The 19,193-nt window shown below is 39.0% G+C and overlaps 1 protein-coding gene across 1 annotated transcript; it reads left to right on the forward strand.

Annotated features, from left to right (window-relative positions):
* The first annotated feature begins 812 nt into the window (after positions 1–812).
* LOC139715355 (nocturnin-like) lies at positions 813–17,458 on the forward strand. Its single transcript, XM_071626932.1, has 3 exons — positions 813–968; positions 14,825–15,099; positions 16,182–17,458. The coding sequence occupies exons 2-3, from the start codon at positions 14,841–14,843 to the stop codon at positions 17,015–17,017; spliced, it is 1,095 nt and encodes a 364-aa protein (XP_071483033.1). The 5' UTR covers positions 813–968; positions 14,825–14,840; the 3' UTR covers positions 17,018–17,458.
* The last annotated feature ends 1,735 nt before the right edge of the window (positions 17,459–19,193 follow it).

Consider the following 19,193-nt stretch of genomic DNA (forward strand, 5'->3'; position numbering starts at 1 on the left):
ACACAACTATGAACGTACAAAATGTACATTGTTTTCGTTCACTCAGACCGTGGACCTACATTTTGTACACATACTATACAGTGTAGGTCTATGCTCAGACACTCCACCCACTTCCACATGTGGCCCATTCAGTGAACACAATAAATCATGCAAATATTGAGGAGGAAAGTTGTGGTGTAGCTGTCCTCATTACAGCACATCATTAGCTTTGCTAAATCTGTCCCTGGCCACTGCACATCAAAGTGCAAGTATGTGTAGTCTACAAGTGCAGACTGCATTATGGATGACATCTATAGATGTTGAGTGCCACTATACCATCTATACAGACTTGGAAGATGTGATGAATTACTGCTGTAGATAACAGAATTTGTGGTGATCTCAGAGCTCTGAATGTTATCTTCAGAGCTTTGTTAAAGGTGTATTGTTACCTCATGCAGCTCAGGAAGAAGGTACACGTGCATCATACGTGTATGGTGAGAAGGTACTTCCTGTGTGATGGGAATAAACAATGGATGGCTCTTGGGCAGAGGAAATAGCCAATTCTTTTCCATGTTGATCTAGTTTAACAAACTATTAAGGTTTTTCTTCTTTGTTTTGATACTCCAATAATATCCACGTTTGACTGCACACAAGTTTGATACCATTCATGCGTCACTCAGGTGTTAATTATGGGAAGTTGTGATGAGGAAAGCCTTTGATGGAAGAGGCAAGAAGAACTCATCTGGATGAAAGGGTTCTGGGGAGTTGAGAATAAGGAGCACCTTTTATCTAGGCGTTATAAGTGATGTGCTCCTAGCTGGTATAAATACACTTGTTCTTGCCCGCTCTGGATAAAAGATCTCAGGCCACTCCAGGAGACGGCTGGCACATATTATGCCTGAGCATATTCCTTGTCTGTGAATGAAGTTGTACTTTGCCTGAACCTGGGGTTTTCTGCTAGATACGATTTTATTGAATGCTGTATTAAGGTAAGAATGTCTGTCAGGGATATATTGTATAACCATGATGTCTGTGTCATTGTCATTTTTTAAAAAGTTATCACATGATATATTGTCAAGAATTATATAGTTCAATCATAAAATTGTTCAATCTTTTAATAAATAATCACAATCATTCTTAGTTACCAAGCAAGTGAGAAATTAAAATGCATGAATCTGTGTTATGTCTGTAGGTGATTGTCTATCATGCAGTTTCATGATTTGCATCATTTACACTGTAAGTACAGATTAAGTTTACATCATGGACGTTTTCTTTTCTTGATATGCAGTAACTGCAAACCCTAGTGTAGAATACCAGCAGAATTTGTAATACAAAGAATAAATTTAACATAAGCACACTCTGACACCCCAGGAACAATGTAATTTTCAAGAGCTGCATACATTGATATTTGTGTTCATGGGATGGAATATTGTGAGAGCAGATGTAGTCATCTCTTGAAGTGTATATTTAGGGATCAAGATTGATTATTATTCTCTCTATTTCTAATAATAGTTAAGCCTTTGTGTTTGCAAATATTGCACATAGAATTAAAGCCAAATTTTAGGGCCAACTTAGTGTTTGTAGTCTGCAAGAAAGATTCATTTCAGTGCTTTTATAGCAGTCTGTAATTCTAAACACATTTAGAATATGTTTTAGAGCATTACAAGGGGGGAGAGTTTTTTTTTTTTTTTTTTTTTTTTTTTTCCAGTCTGGGAATAAGCACAGATTGTTGTCTGTAATCCCAGGGGGATATTCCAGCTCAGCTATATTTCTTCTTGCTGCTTAATTAGTGTATTTATGCCAATTCCTTCTGTGATAAAATGGAACTTCCTATCCAGTGCCTACTGTATCTATATAAGTGTATACTGTACAGTGGATACGGCATATATTTCGCAAGTCTGTAAAGACAATAACACGAGTGGTTGTGATTGAGAACCACATTGACAGAATAAGAAGTAATGCACTTTCCCTTGTCAAGAGAAAAGTTGGCAATTTTCCACCTCTTAGACAATACAGTGCACACCATACTGGTATATTTCATGGGTTTTTATTTTTGTGAATTTTGCAGGTTAGGTGCTATTTGTGTTGATACAGTAACAACATGCAAAAATATGAACTGTGATCCTGACATAAATGTGATGTACTCGCATACATTTCTCCATTCATGACTGTACTCTGCAATTGCGAATTTAACCACATGTGAAATTGTCAGGAAGTCCTGATTTGCAAAAATTTCAACTTGCTACATTGTAAGTGTATTGCATACAGCAGGTATGCAAGGCATTTTTGTCACTGTAGACAATATCTGTGCGGGCTATTGCAAAAAGAATAATACCCAAATATACTGTACACGAATATCGGATACATGGGTAAACCTGTACACGTAGAAAACGGGAATATTTGTATGGATGATGGTACACATGTGTAAGCCCTGTAATTGTATGCCTTGCTCAAGGATACTACTGTAAAACATGATATATTCGCGGCGTGAATTTTTCGCGAATTGGAGCCGACAGCCTTTTTCGTGGCATGAAATTTTCGCGAAGTGCCACTGGCGTCTGAATGCATATAATGTAAACATGGACTTTCGCGTGCATTTTAATTTCGCGAATCCTGGCGCTCGCGAAATTTGTGAAATTAAAGTGCACGCGAAAATTCCTTGTTTTACAGTATGTACAATACGCAAGTCACTTTATTAGGCAGAACTTGAAACTTGGACACTCTCAAAGGTTGAAAACATACTAGGCCTATCGACTGGACTGCAAGCCCCCCCCCCCCCCCCCCCCCCCGTTACATTCCTGATACATGCACTTATGAACTCATATGTACACAATACATATTGCAGTGATAGCCCATCTGATGCAAAATTAATGTACAAACTCTATAGGGCTCACATGGGTAAATAATTCCCCATAGAGACGTGTGTTAAAATTCAAATTTCAAAAAATTCTGTAAAATAGCTGGGAGAAATGAGGTGTTTCATCTTCACTAACCTGAATAAGTGAGATATTACCTTTCATCCATCAGATTTCCAGGGTGGGTTGTTCTGCTCTAATTCTGTCCAGGGGTCCGCAAAGCCAGACTACGAGTTCTTGTCACTCAAAAAATCACCTATTTTCCGTACACGTACCCAATGAAATATAGTCCCCTCAAATTCCATCAGAAAAGCTTTCATCTTCCAACCAAAATGCAGTTTGTAGAAGAATTCATACTCAATATCTACAGCTAATCAGTTTTTTGCCAAACTACATCATTGATTTTTAATTAATTTTTTCTTCATTTATTTTGGTATCTGTGGTACGAATTTGTGAAGAGGTCTGGGACATTCCATTTTATTTACAGGTGTGAGCCCTATATAACCACCTGTGTGTCAATGAAACAATTTTTCTCAATGATTTCGGCATCCTTCAAGCTGAATGCCCACTGTGCAATTTTTGTACCCTGTGAATTTCAATAGCACAAATTGATAGCAACCTCAGATCTGTGTGAATATCCCCGATTTGACGCAAGTCAGCCCAATTTGGCATGCTCACTGTGTGATTCTGCTCATGAGTTTCCCCAAACTGAAGCTGGAGGTCGGCAAGTTTTTGAATGTATGTCGTAAACCCAGCAAATGCTGCCACCACCACCCCTGTAGCTGCAAGTTCCAATGATCAGGTGTGACCGTTTGGTGCCTACTACGAAACTTTCCACAGATCAGAGGGGATCACTCCAACTGACTCTGGCAAGATCTCTCTAGATTGCTACAACGTTTAGGTGCAAATTGCACAGCAGCAGGTAATGGGCTTTGTGACTGACATGCAAGCTGTGCCAAAAATTTATATCAAAACATGATGTACTGCAACTTAATTGTTTTGATCTGGTATGACACATCACCTACGGGGGAAATATTTATTTCTTCTGAAAAGGTTAAAATGTCTACAATAGTTACTTGTTACTATTGTTTTTGTTTTTTATTTTGGTTTTGTGGTTACTGGTAGGTAGCAATGTTACCAGCATCCCAACCCTAGTTTCTTCCTGAATAGAGACAGGTGCTGGTATTGATGGTGTTCAAATAGGACTGATCTTGTATGAATCAGCTGTTTGCATCACTGCTAGACTTCCCAAAAGCCTTGTGTGGATCGAGCCTGCTATACTGCAAATGATGCGTTTGTGAATGGCTGGAGTTTTTTAACCATTAACTTGTTGGTGTGAGATACATTTTAATTTTCATGTCGTTGCTCTGTTTGGATCAAAAAGTTGACATTATGGCCTCTACCTTTTTCTTCAGGATGTTTGGGACTATCGTGAGGTATGTAGTTTTGTACAAATGTGGAAGCCTCTTATATATTACACTCTCAACTGTTACCAAATTTTATCTGATCTAGACATGAATTAGAACCACCCAGGTTAAACTCATCGAATGTAGGACACCATGTAGTTTGTTGTAGAATTAATTTTGGTCTTATTATGCATACAGCTGCCCTCTTCCTGCTGAAAAGTGTACAATTTTGTTGGAGGTAATTTAAAGATGATAGCCTAAATCAGTTTCATTAGATTCAAGATTTATTTTTAAAGTAGGTTTCAGATTTTGCTCTGTTTTCAACCCTTTACAAAATTTTAATTTTACACAGGGGTCAAGTGGTGTGTAAAGGAGTGTGTGGTTAACACCCTTACAATGGTCCTGAACAATGGCCAGGATTGGAATGCTCTATTACATATTCATTAAAATTCCACAATCACAGCTAGTCTTTATTCATCCTGAAATGAAGGGTATGCAAGCACATGAAACATACAGTGTACATAAGAAAATATGCTTATTTTTTCGTGTACATAAGAAAATATGCTTATTTTTTTCATGTGCATGCATTTTACCCTTTACCATGAATTTAGACTGGCAGCGCCCAGGGCAATCCATCATGAATTATTAATAAAGCATTCATGTGCTTTGGAGCAAGAGTCCAGAAGCCTAGTCAGTAGAACTCTGAAAAGGTGGTATTCGTGGTATTCATGTCTATTGTTCAGGGTCATTGTAAGCACACACTCACATACACATCATTGGTTTTTGTGTAAGGTTCAATTTTGTATATTAGAGGGTTCAAATTTGACCAAAATCTGGAACTTAACTTTAAAATTAATCATGGATATGATAAAATTGATTCATGCTCTCATATTCAAATCACCTCCCACTAAATGGTACACTATTCAGCTATTACTCATATCAATGACAGTGTTATCTGATGTACTATAGTTTTTGAACTATTAAAGGGACACAGTCCTCACGAAATTAAAAAAAATATGTTGTTGTTGGTACCTCCAATGAACTACTTTCACCAAAAACAAACTTTAAAATCACCAAATAAGCTCGTACATTTTGGTTGAAAAAGTGTGACTCTGCATGGTGAATATGCTAATGAGCAAGTCTTGGCGGAGAGTCATACGTCGTCGATGCACAACTCTTCCCAGTCGTGTTCTGCTCGTTATCCGTACGCTCCCCAGTTTACCCGGATGCATGAAGACGTCGGTGGCTACTCCGACTCGTATTTGACATTGTTTCTACGTTGTGTGTGTGTGTGTGTGTGTGTGTGTGTGTGTGTGTGTGTGTGTGTGTTTGTGTGTGTGTGTATGTATTGTGTATTATATTCGCACGTGTGGACGGTACAACTAGATGATAGATCTACGGTAGATACGCGTACGCACCCCGTACGCGGTTTGCCCTTCGCACTTTTCCAGTCTCAAGCGCAGCTGCAGCCCTACCTGTCGCCGCTCATGCATGTTCTATAGTACGTACAGAGTGTACATATTTGTAGGTAGAAACGATTCTACACAGGCGCTAGGCCTGCTAGTACACTACAGGGGCGACCGCATTCAGCGTCGTCTGGTCAGGCTATCTTACATCAGTAGTTTTGCTCGAATCGTGCAGAAAATTTCCCAGGAAAATATCGTGAAAGTATCGTGAAAGGTGAGCTGTATGGCTGGGAAATATCGGTACAACGATGCCGAACATAAGAAACTTAGGGCCTACAAAATCTCGAAATCGTGTTGTGACCTACCTGTGCGTGGACAATTTGTGAAGCGATGTTTTTACGTGGACCGGCAGGTTGTGGCCCTCGGTTATAAACCGAGAAAACTCCTGAAACCAGATGCAATCCTGACCATTTGCTCACATGAGTTATAAAACAGAAACACCTCAAGCATCGACTTCGAAGAGAACCGAGGGAAAAAAGTGTAGAGAGGTAAGGAAAGTGGCTAGCTATGTTTAATTTACCGTGGGCCTGCAGCCGGGGTTGGACTGCAGTACAGTGCCACTGAGCTAGCTGCTGCCAGTGCCGACTGGACATGCACGGCAAAGTGGAGCGAAATCATATCCCTACGACCCCCTGTGTTTACCCTTCCCGGCTCACGTCATATTTTTTTTCGAGGAAAGGCGATTATCTGACTACTTACAGAAATATTGAGATACAAACAATATTTTCTTTGAAGAATTCGACTCTCTCATGCACAGGTTGTCTTCGGTTTGAATGCCAAAATCGACTGGACGGAGTCGAGTGTGTACTGTGTATGTATACATTGGTATGGTAAGGATTTGCGCGCGAGAGTGGTTTCTACGCTAAGAAGTATGCAACACGGACGGAAGCTAGAAAACGACCGTGCCTATTTGATGTCAAGTTCATGGTATATTTGGTTTAAAAATACATATAAATTTATGTTTACAATATTAATTTTTCATAAATTATATATATCTAAGCTTGAAATATTTTGTTTGAAATGATAAAACCACAAACTTTCACATTATATGATAAAATTGCAACTAATCATTTGAACACTTAAATTGGTTTTTAGAGGCACGGCTGTCAACTTGGTGAGTAGGGCATGCACTACGTAGCATCTTTTTGCCGGCTCTTTCACGATCGCTTGCAGGAATTATTTTTCAAAAATCGCGTACGGAGACAATTTTTGATGTCCAAGCGTATAAATTGATGAAAGTTTATATTTTTTACTCTTCTTAATTATCAGTACAGTGAAAATCTCAGGACTGCTTCCCTTTAAGGATCAAAAGTGGGAAATGTTTTTTGTAACACCTAGTGTAGTACAACAGAGTCACCACCGTTTATTCAAGACTTGTTTAAACAGGATTGATATACAGTATAAATGTAGTTTGTACTAATAATGGAAAGAGCTCAGCATTTCAGTGATGCATGAGTTTTATTTTACATAGCTAAAATAGGACATATTATTTTTGTTTATCGGATATTCATTCATATTCTGATATTCTGACTGAAGAAAGGAAATTCATTAAACTTTGCGCAAAATGTAGCTATGGGTAATAAACAACCTTTCAAACAAGTCATGGAAACTTCACATACAATTGTACATCGTGTACAATATGCTCTGAATGAAGGAACATTCAGTTTGATTTGTACTGCATAACAATGCACCACAGCCATGACAGCTACACATTTACATTTTTTAGATGAGCCTAGGTTAGTTACATAAAGTGCAGTCGGGTTATAGCGAACATAGTTATAATGAAAATCTCAATACAGTGAAGTAAATATTCAGGTCTCCAAATTGTCATCTGCATGTCTGTTATATTATTATTTGGCTGTAACGAAATTTCGATAAAAATGGAAGAAGATTGCTTGGTCCCAAGGACTTTGTTGTAATGGGAGTAGCCTGTATTAAACATACTGCTGTATTTGGAAACTCATGAATATGTTGGGAGATTACCAAAAATGGAATTGGTTACATTTTCTTTTCTAATTCCCCCTGGTATTAGCAGTCATCCTCTGCACACGTCATTGAATATGATGACAGCAATATAATAATTAGACATTTCTGTACTCATTATGTACTGTCATCCTGTTGGTTTTGCACTCGATGAGTAATTTGGGTTTGGGGGTATGCTTGTAATTGTGTACATTGTATGACTGCCAAAGCAGCTTGTGTCATATCCTACATGACAAAGCATCATGACATGCATGGCTAACATGTACTCACTAGCCAGTATTTAACTTCTGCTATGATTTTATGATATTCAGCTGATTCAAAAGGGAAAGGCCAAATTCATTTTGATGATAATTTCACTTAGTTGTGTCTGAGAATATGAAATGTTGATTATTTTTGTCTACTAAAAAAATGTGTGTTTACAAAATATGAAAAAAAGTGCAAGAAATTGTATACAAAAATGAGGCCCTGATCTGTGAATCTCATACAGAATTTTTGGGTCCTTTCAAATCTGTTGGTATGGTAATCATATACAGTACTGAACATACATGTACATACTGACTGCAAATCACAGTGCTCTTGCCTGCAATGCTTCAAAATTCTAAGATTGATACTTAAACTTCTGCCTTGGAAGCTTAAAGGGACTGTACAGTACTGGTTTAGGTGGGGATTCATGTTTTGGACATTTCTAAGGGAGATAATGAGAAACCTCTTATGAAATATGAAAGAGCATGTAATTTCAAGAAGGATTCAAAGTCTTATTTGATGAAAATTGGTTTTCAAATGGCTGAGATATCCAAAAAAGTGATAATAGTAAAAGACTACAGGCCACGCCTTTTATTAGGATCTCTTTGTTTCACCTTGTTTTTGGATATCTCAGCCATTTCAAAACCGATTGTCGTCAAATTAACTTTTGATACCCCTTAGAATTGCATACTCTTTGACATCTCATAGAGTGGTTTCTGAATATCTGGCAAAACGTTAATTAAGCTAAATCCTCACCTCGACCAGAACTGTACACACCCTTTAAAATTGGTCATTCTTCCTAAGTCATCAGTATTGGAGCTACATGTAGGAATAAGGCATTGAATTGAGTGTCTACATAGATCTGTATCAATGACCTTCCCATTCAGATTACATTTTGACATTTGTAGCATTTTGACATTTCGCCTGTGAATATTTATAAGTCCTTATAAAACTGTTGCACAAAGATGCAGTTGTATGCCAAGTGGTATCAGCACAAATACAATTGTAGCTACACATAGAAGTTGTACTAGGTGTTTCAAAAAACATTTCCCACTTTTGATACCTAATAATTCATAAACTATATGTCAGATAACACTGTCATTGATATGAGTGATAGCTGAATAGTGTACAATTTTGCTGAAGGTGGTTTAGATATGAAAACATAAATCAGTTTCATGAAATCTATGATTAATTTCACAGTTAGGTTCCAGATTTTGCCCTATTTTCAACCCTCTGTACAAAACTTTCACTTTGCACAGGGGTCAATGGGTGTGTATCTGAGTGTGTGGTTAACAACCTGACAATGGTCCTGAACAATGGCCAGGGTTTGAATGCTTCATTATTAATTCATGAAAAATTCCACTCTCACAACTAGTCTTTATTCAGCCTCTGGCAGTATCTGAGTAAAGTCAAATGGCTGCCGATACCGTCGTTGAGTGGTCTCCCTACTTCTGAAAAACGAAATTACAATGAATACCTTCTGTTCTGTCGTAAACATGGTGACAGGAAGCAAAGAAAATCAATCAGAATATACACTTATGTATATGGAGCCTTAAATAAATCTACTGTGTAGCAAATCACCCTGATGAAAAATGCTGCTGAACTCTTCACCAAAAATGATCTCTTTTATCGAAAAAGCGACAAATTTGTCAGACTATTAGTAGACAGTTGTATTAAAATGAAGAACTTTAGATCATTTATGCTTATTTACATCCCAGATTTCGTGATAATGTGAAGCAAAATCTGAAAATGATTGCCAGCTGGAATGAAATGTGGTGTTTGCAAGCACATGGAAGCATGTGCTTTAAAGTACTTTTTCCATGTGCATGCATTTCACCCTTAACCATGCATGAATTCAGATTAGCAGTGCCCAGGGCAATCCACATGAATTATTGATTAAGCATTCATGTGCCTGGGAGCGCGAGACTGACGCTTAGTCAACAGGTGGTTCAGGCATGTCCATTGTTCAGGGCCATTGTCAGCACACACTCACATACACATCATTGGTTCCTGTGCAAATTCATTTTTGTACAGAGGATTAAAATTTGACCAAACTCTGAAACCTTACTACGAAATCAATTTTAGATTTAATGAAACTGATTTATGCTTTCACATCCAAATTACCTTCAACAAAATTGTACACTTTTCAGCTATTATTCATATCAATGACACTTTTATCGGATGAATAGTTTTTGGACTATTAATGATCAAAAGTGGGAAATGTTTTTTGAAACACCTAGTACCTGTAGCATAAACTGAAGCCTCATTATTCATTATCAAGATGCAGCTTGTCTCCCCTGCACATGGGCCACAGGGCTTCTGAATATACTGAGATCAATCAAGATCATCCATACAAATTTGTAGGATGACTCTTGTACTTGACTTGCGATTTAGATTGATATGTGTTCCTGTAGATAAATGTGCATGCCTGTCATTGAAGATCTACTAGGCTCTTTGTCCTGGTTTCTTCCTGTACCTGTATTCCTTTGTTACCTGCAATGTTTATGTAATGATACTTGATACAGTGTACATTGTGAGAAATTTTAGTTTCTACCATCGTCACAGTATGAGTAATATAACATGTACATGCACTCAGGGATGAGAAAAATGATAGGGAAGGCTGATATTAAAGTACGTGCATCTGGATGTATTGTATTCTGAAAGTGTCATATTACTGTATCTGCCATGTACAAATGTATGTACACAGTATACACAGTACACAATGTGTGTATAATGTGTGTGTGTGTGTGTGTGTGTGTGCCCATACCATTATGATTTACCGTAGTAGGATATATATAGGGCTTTCCAGACATTTCAGCAATTGATGCCATTGCAGTGTTCAGTCGGAACAGACTAATTTGGGATTGTGGATTGTGCAGAAATAATCTGTAAGTGATGGTATGGTATGGTATGGTATGGTATGGTTTATTAAATGAAATGTTCTCGCAGCCAAAAGGCTGAATTGCAACATTTGTTCACACAATACATGGTTGATTAAAAAAAGAAAGTATTTACAATTTTCAAATCATTCATCACTATTTAAAAAATAACAATTAACATCATTTACAACATTATTCATTATAAAAAATATTACATTCACTACATTCAACACACTGTACGTGACGAATAAACATAAACTGATCAAAAGGGACCAATGCGGTTACTTCCTTTTCTTACATTGTATTCACATCTTTCCCCTCCCTCTCTCTCACAAACACACACGCACGCGCAAACACAGGTACACTCATAAACACATACACACAATCATCTCTTCATCACATCCAATAAGTGACTCTCACACACATAAACACATACAGACACTACAAATTCTCATTCTCCCACCACACGGCATTACTGATTATAAGTGTACATTCGTCACACTTAAACTGCGTTTTGATCACACAATGTTTACAAACAGTCAAATGTACAATATAATGAATGTTTACAAATATTGATGAGAGTACAACAAAAGTATAGATTCTGCATCATAAGATAATCTGATGCGGTGTGATATCATAAAATATGCCTAATATACTCTCATATACTCTCATAATATATCTCCGGGAATTAAAAACAGTATCAAATGAACAAATTCAAATTATCAACAGTTACCACCGAAAAAAAAAAAAGGCTGCGCAAACCTGTTGAAAGGTTGTATGTTCTCCAAGTAAGGTAATATTGGTTGGATATTACTTAGCAAAAAGAAAATTGTGGCTGGCGGGGTAAGTGAAAAGGAAAAGAAGAAAACATTTCCAATAAAAATGTATACGTATATTATAAAATTACAAAAATAGTAATATATTGGTCATTCTCAACATAACAAAAATATTGCACTGCTGTAAATCTTCCAAGTATTGTAAGTATTCTCTATCAAAGAGTCTCACAATGTTACAGGCGGTACAGAAAGAGAGGAGGGGAGAGGGGTGGGAAAGCAAGAAAGAGAGAGGGGGAAAGAGAAGGAAGGAGAAAGAGGAAGAGATCTAGGGGTGAGGGGAGAGAGAGAGAGATGGAGAGGAAGAGTACACCGCAATACTTTGTGTGTAGTGCTTATAAGAGAAAATACATGAACGTTAAACTGTTGACCTTGTCGGACCGCACCCATATTCAACATTATTCAAACTTATCCGGCATCATATCTGGTATGAGTTTGATGATCATGATAACCTTTGTTATTGATTCACATAAATCGTGCATTGATCGTTCTCACAAAGTAAGGCATCGCACTGTTTTTCAGTCTTTCAGTTCTACATCTGTATTCCCTCAATCTCTCACTGCGCCTAAGGCGTCTTTTAGAGCTCTGCATTTCAGGAAACCAGTCTCTGAAGTGTTTGAAGAGAGACAGAGCGAAATTCAAGCATAGATCCTCACGTCGTTGGTACAGGGTTGTGAGTCCGCTTTGCTGCAGAGCAGAATCATAGTTCAGGTATCTATCTCCCAGGATGATTCGGAGTGCTCTTTTCTGTACCCGCTCAAGTTCTGCACTCTGCTGGGCGGTGATGGAAGAATGCCAGACAGGTACACAATACTCCAACAAGGGGCGAACATAGCATGTGTAGATGGTCATGAGATCCTCGGTGGAGGCACGGAAACGTTTTAGCGTGCGGATGACGTAGAACTTTCGAGAGGCTCTCTTGGTGATGTCTTGGATGTGACTCTGCCATCGGAGGTCCCTCTGAAGTATCACACCAAGTAGCTTAAGCTCCTCGACCTCTTCCAGAGTGGCATCGTTCAGCTTATACTCCGATGGTGTTGGTGGTAGCACGTCTCGTGTAAATGAGATACGCATTGCTTTACACTTAGATGGGTTTACACTGAGGCTATTAACAGAACACCAATCTTGGAATTGATGCACATCGATTTGTCGGCAGCCATCTGAACTGCCTTATATGCAATTTTTGTACTAGAATGATATTTCGAGATGATAATAGCATTTGAATTGAACCCATTTTTCAATCATCAATGCTACACTATTATGGTTCGCATTTCCTCTTATTTTTGTAATATATGTCAGACTTCAATTCTTACTCTAACGTGTGATGTTGTAATCGAATTGTATTTGAAGGAATTATGCGAGAAATTGCAAGAGAGCTATGTTGTTTCGGTTTGAGAAAAACTGTTGTCTTTTACCATATGTGACATTTTTGTGGACTGCGTGCACAGTACTTGCGGTCACAGACCCATCCGTTTTCTGGAAAACATGTATGCCTATGGAGAAAAGTAATTATGAGCACTATGAAATGACAAGAATCTGTAAAAGTGATGATTTTTCAAAAATTACAACAAATTAGAATTGAGGGAGTGCAGCAATATCAGTAGAACACATCAGCAAAGTGTGAGGAAAATTGCTCGATCTGTTTGAAGGTTATTAATTTTTAAAGTCTTTGTGCTGCCATAGCAGGATGTAAAACGATGTACAACGATGTAAGGAAAATATAAAGAAAATGCAACATATTTTCACTTATCTAGCATAATGAAAGAGCATTTGATTTGTACCTCTTTCAGAAAGCAGGAGAATATTTGATATCAAGGTACTCTTAACATATGTATGCAATGCTGCACACTAGCACTGGTCCGATGGTCCCTGACCAGTATAAATCACTGTCGAACCAGTAACGTTTTCAGTAATGGACCAGTAAAAAATGGAAAAACTGGGTACCGGGTACCTACGGCTACTGGTCCGACAGACAGGTCAGACCAGTAGAAAAAAAAAATGGGTTAGTGTGCAGCCCTGATGTATGTTAGTAATAAGTCAAGGAAGTGTAAACTTTGTCTAGAAAAAATTGTGGAATTCTTTTTATGTTCTATTTAATGCGGTTGTCCATAGTGATGTCACAAACAGAAGTAGTCTTCCCATTCAGCCATGACTTCACCAGAACTTTAAAAATTCATAACTTTTCAAGGGAGTATCTGATTTTCGTCAAACTTCGCTGATGTGTTCTACTACTATTGCTGCTTTCACTAAATGCATGAACATTGTATTTATATTGGGTTTCATTCCCTTTATGGCAGCACAGAGAGATGTACACAGTGTATAAATGCTGGGCTCATAAATCTTTAGCAACAGGTTGTTATTGAACTAAGAGCACTAAGGGTAAATTGTTATTTAGGGAGCAAAATTGCACCTGTTCTGGAACTGAATATTTCATGGCTTAAAGTGCAGGGAGGAACTGTGACCTACATGTACAGTATGTTGTAGTTGATATTGTTGTTCCTTGTTACAAGTAGATTGTAGTTTTGATAAGGGTCCAGAAATGAAAGAGCAAGCTGTGTTGGATGAATGTAAAAAGAATGCTTCAGAACTGCAAAGTTTGACTTCTTAAAACTGCAATTGATCTTAGTATGCCTCTTTCACATTTAGCAAATATCACTCGGGTGCACACAAATGAACCTGGGTGATCTTATAGTAGGAAAGGTCTCATGAGTGAAATCCCAAGTAAAATTGCAGGTGACTTTCTACAATTTTCCCCACAAACTGTCTCTTGGAACTCCCAGATGAAGCTGTAGTGTGAATCAAGAATGGTATCAAGGTGCGGTTAAAATTCCCAGATGAAATGCAAAGCCCAGTATGCCAACAACATCTTGCAGGCTGTGTCACACATGTGGTATACCGTGTGTCACTACATTATTTCCACTGTAGAAGAGCAGATGAGAGAAATTCATTGTGAAGCTCATTCACTAGTTTGAAAGAAATTCTTCCGGAGTATCCCACGTTTGATACCCCGGTGAATCTTCTGGGTAATTCTCCGAGTGACTAGAAATATAGGGTATTAAACTTCTATGTAAATGTCTGTCCAGTGCTGCAATTGACCTATCTTGTTCTATTTGTTTCTAATGCCCCCTCCCCCTCTTCCCCCCCCTCCCCCCCCCCCCCCCCCCATCCGCCAAATTACAGGCTAGTGAGCGACCAAATGTCTTGCATCCAGCTCTCCGGCACTCGCCTGGAGGCATCCACCCGTGAGCAGCTCCTTCATCAGTGCCAGGAGGCCCCCGTGAGGAAAGTGCCCCTCCTAAGGCGACAGTTTAAATGGTTGCCACCGGCAACACCAGATAGCTGCGGGGATGAGATGGACAGTGGTAGCCGTGGCAACGGGGCCGGTGGGGAGGATGCGGTGATGCCGTCCAGGGACTCAAGAGTCAGGGTCATGGTGTGGAATGTGTTGGCAGATGGTGAGTTTTCCTGTGGATGCACACTGCACTTTTTAGCATTCAGACACAGTGTGATGAGAAGAAGTGAAAGAGACTGCTGTTTGGCAAGAAATATTCCCACATTGCTCATATTTGTCGATATTAAGGTAGATGTAAATATCTTTCATGTATTACAATATTAATGCAGCTGTACACTGTCATTTCAAAGTAACAATTTGTGGAGACCATGTGGAATAAAAAAAGCCATCGTCATGTATGGAGCATTTTAGACGTAATTAGCGTGTAACTACTGTCCCTAGTGTGATACTTCCTTTGACATGATTGGTATATGAAGGGAAAACTTTGCCATTTTTAACTGTTTGTCTGTTTCCTTCATTGTTGTCCCCTTTGTGGATCAAGTGGTGGGGGTGGGGGTGGTACACTCAAGTTGGCACAGAAATGCCATGCTGCAACAGTTTTGTCTGATTGAATATCGCACAAATCCATCAAACGTAATACCTTTGGTACAGCCTAAAGCTTTTGATCCCCATAATGCCTTTATGATACAAACAAGTCATCCATCTGCCTCCCTGATACCTCCCAGTAATAAAGTGGCATTCATGCAGATATTTGTCATTGTAAGAAATGTTTAATAGGAAGATGAGTCTTCGGATGGCTATGCCCTCTTATAAATCATGAGCACTCATTCCGGCATGTCTCCACTATGTTGCGATGCTGGAAGCATATATTGTATGTAAGCTTTACTCATCCCAGCATTTACAGTGCACCTTAGGGAGATTAAGCATAATCTTGCAATGAGATAGCATGCTTGAAGTTGATAATCTTTCAAAGATGAGACACCGTAGTTATATGATAACTTTAGGTCAAAGAGCAGTGATCAGATCATGCAGTTATTGAGCAGTATTTCAAAGTTTGTATGAAAAATCTGGAAGTTTTCACAAAAAATATGAGATTGTGTCTAAGGGTATACTGTTGCTTGTCACTTCCTGAGTTTCATCCTAGAATTGTTGTGTTTTCCTCAGGCTATGAATATGGCCTAAAAGAAAGTTTACATCACATGAATCTCCAGTAACTCCTGCTTCTAAATCCTTCTTTTTCTCAAGCGCTAAGCCAAGGCAAAGACAACTTCATCAAATGCCCAAAGGAATCCCTGCTGTGGGAGAACAGGAAATACGCCATCTTGGAGGAGATTTTGACCTATGACCCCGACGTTGTGTGTCTCCAGGAGGTTGATCACTACAAGGATTTCTTCCTTCCGGTCTTGCAACAAGTGGGTTACTGCGGTGCTTTCAATCCCAAGCCGGACTCGCCCTGCTTGGACTGCCTGTACAACAATGGCCCCGATGGATGTGTGGTCTTTTACAAGACGAATAAGTTCAAGCTGATGCACAGCGCATTGCCAAACCTCGAAGTAGAGAGCAATGGGCGGAGGTACGTGTCCAACCAGGTGGCCGTCCTACACCGGCTGAAGTGCATGTCCAGCGAACTCCCGGACACTGAATTTTGCATAGCAACGACTCACCTGAAGGCCAAGCGTGGCTATGAGGTGATGCGTTCCAAGCAGGGCCAGCACCTTATTGAGGTCCTGAGGAGGAGCTCGGAGAAGCTCCCCCTTATCATCGGGGGAGACTTCAACGCCGAGCCTACTGAGGACGTCTACGCCCTATTCGAGGGCTCCGATCTCAACCTCACCAGCGCCTACACCAAGCTCAGCGACGACGGCAACTCGGAACCCCCGTACACGACCTGGAAGATTCGCTCGCGGAGGGAGGAGTGCCACACCATTGATTATCTGTGGTACACACGAGAACACCTTGCACCGGTGGCACTGCTGCGCTTCCCTGGAGAGCAGGAAATCGGCTCCGGGAGGCTGCCCTCGTGGAGCTATCCCTCTGACCACCTCTCGCTTGTTTGTGACTTTGTCTTCAAGCAGTCATGAGAAAAGTTTGGTTGATTGTGCAGTTATATTCACTCTGATATCCACCTACACAAAAAGACGCGACTGTGTGTTGTCTTGCCTTCAAAGATAGCCGTCTGCATCATTCCACTCTGGTTTGAAAATCACAACACTTGCGTCCAAGCTGTCCACCAATCTTTTATTTTATCATGTTTTTTATTATTATTTTTATTTTGTAGTGGTCTGTCGTTTACAGAATCATGTCATGGACATTTACTTGCTCAGTCGGGTCACTTATAATCTGGCTTGGTGTTGTCCGTCCATCCAGCCATGTGTCAGTCATATGATTGTTCTATATCATGGTTTATCTGATGAAGACTGAAAGGTGTGCTGTGACTAGTTTGGGGCTTGGATTCAGGTCCAATGGCTACACACAAAAATCTTGATGTGCTTGTGTATGTGTGTGTTTGTTGTGTGTGTGTGTGCACAACTGCATTCAGCCGCAGCAGTTGTTTTAATAGGTGTGTAACTACAGAGTTATAGTTGAGATATTCTAAAGATGGACTAAGTGATGAGTGGTCCAATGCACGTAGCCTCCAAGAAATTATGTTAACTCTCGTGCAGTACTCTACATTCTGGAGCAGTGAGGAAAGCTTGAGATCCAGGGTAATCAGCTTTCATGTGGTTTTCTGCTGGGATGTTAGCCAGGATATACTCTAGAACATTTTCAAAAAGCTTCAGGTTTGAGGCATAGAGGGCAGTATGTAATTGCAAATTGACAATAACTCTAGCTCTGAAGTGATTTGGCAGTCTGTAATTGGTGGAATGTTATTTAGTGTTTGCATAGATGGGACTACACTATGCATGACTGTGTGTATGTTCTCTGAAAGATTCACAATCATTGCATATTTACCTCTGTCCAATAATGTGTCAAATTGATATATTTCGTGTAGAAAGACCATCATCGTTCATGTCAATGCAAATTACAATCGTCTTCTACCAATAATGTCGTGTGTCTAAATGACAAAAGACAACAACAAACCGTGAAATCAGGTGTGTAGTTACACTGTAGTTTGTACTTCATATAGTATTCAACACATGTGTGAAAATATGTAAATATGGAAAAGTGTTGTATATGCAGGGCCTGTTTTCTTCCCCGAATAGACTGTATGCCCACTGAATAGCATCATTTATATTTAAGATTAAGTGGAGATATGTGTGTGTCAGACATAATTATTATAAGTGGATGTGACTTGCTGACTTCTGTGGTGAGATGGAGATTTCCAGTATATTCGTCAGGCAATGAGGTGAAACTTGTTTAAGGTACCTTAAAAGTGGCGATATTTCCACAATCAACATACATGTGTATTTTTTCCTTTTCTGAGTAAGGTGAATTTTTGCATGATAGTCACATTAGGTGATAGTCACAGTATCACCAAATATTGTATAGCATTTAGCCCCCAATTATGCGAGATAAAATTTCTGATGTAACTCATGCGCTGGAGTAGTCTACGTGTTGCAGTGCAGCAAAGCATACAGTAAATACATTAACACCAGCACTTTGTACTGTATAATACCAGTGCAAAAAAAAGAAAGAAAATAAAATAAAAAGAAGTACAAATTGTAGATAACAGCATAATAAAACAGTGAGTTCTTTAAAAGTGTAAAAAAATCAAATTAATGAAATATTTGTGTCAGTTTATCTGTGCCAAATGCACACAATTTTCACTCATAAAAGACCCCATTTTGATACTTTTTTTCTTTCCTACGAAAATAATACGCTTTGCTGCAGTGCAACATGTAGTGTTCTTCTCTGTCAGAGAACTGCACATTTGTAATGGAAATTACATTTGAAAAAATCATTTTTCATGTGTTTCATCATCATTAACTAAATTTGTTCTTTCATTACCTTGAGACTTCATTCTTTCAGAGGCTTATTCTATTTTTTTAGATGTTTTAGACCACATGGTTACGTCGTGACATCTCTGCTGGTAGCCTGTATGTACACAATGCCAATGGAAGTTTGTAACATTGGCACATTGAGGGTAAAACTCAGGGAGCTGTACAGGGTGAATGACTGAGTGAGGGTGCCGTTTCTTTTTCTTGTTCTAGTTTGTGAAACTGACTTGATACTGTAGAACAAGATATTTTCGCTACATGAAATTTTCGCGAACTGGAGCAGACGGCCTTTTTCGTGGCATGAAATTTTTACAAGTTG

The sequence above is a fragment of the Diadema antillarum genome, unplaced genomic scaffold, assembly GCF_040938485.1.
Source record: "Diadema antillarum isolate AM-2024a unplaced genomic scaffold, OU_Dant_1.0 scf00000047, whole genome shotgun sequence".
Lineage (NCBI taxonomy): Eukaryota > Metazoa > Echinodermata > Echinoidea > Diadematoida > Diadematidae > Diadema > Diadema antillarum.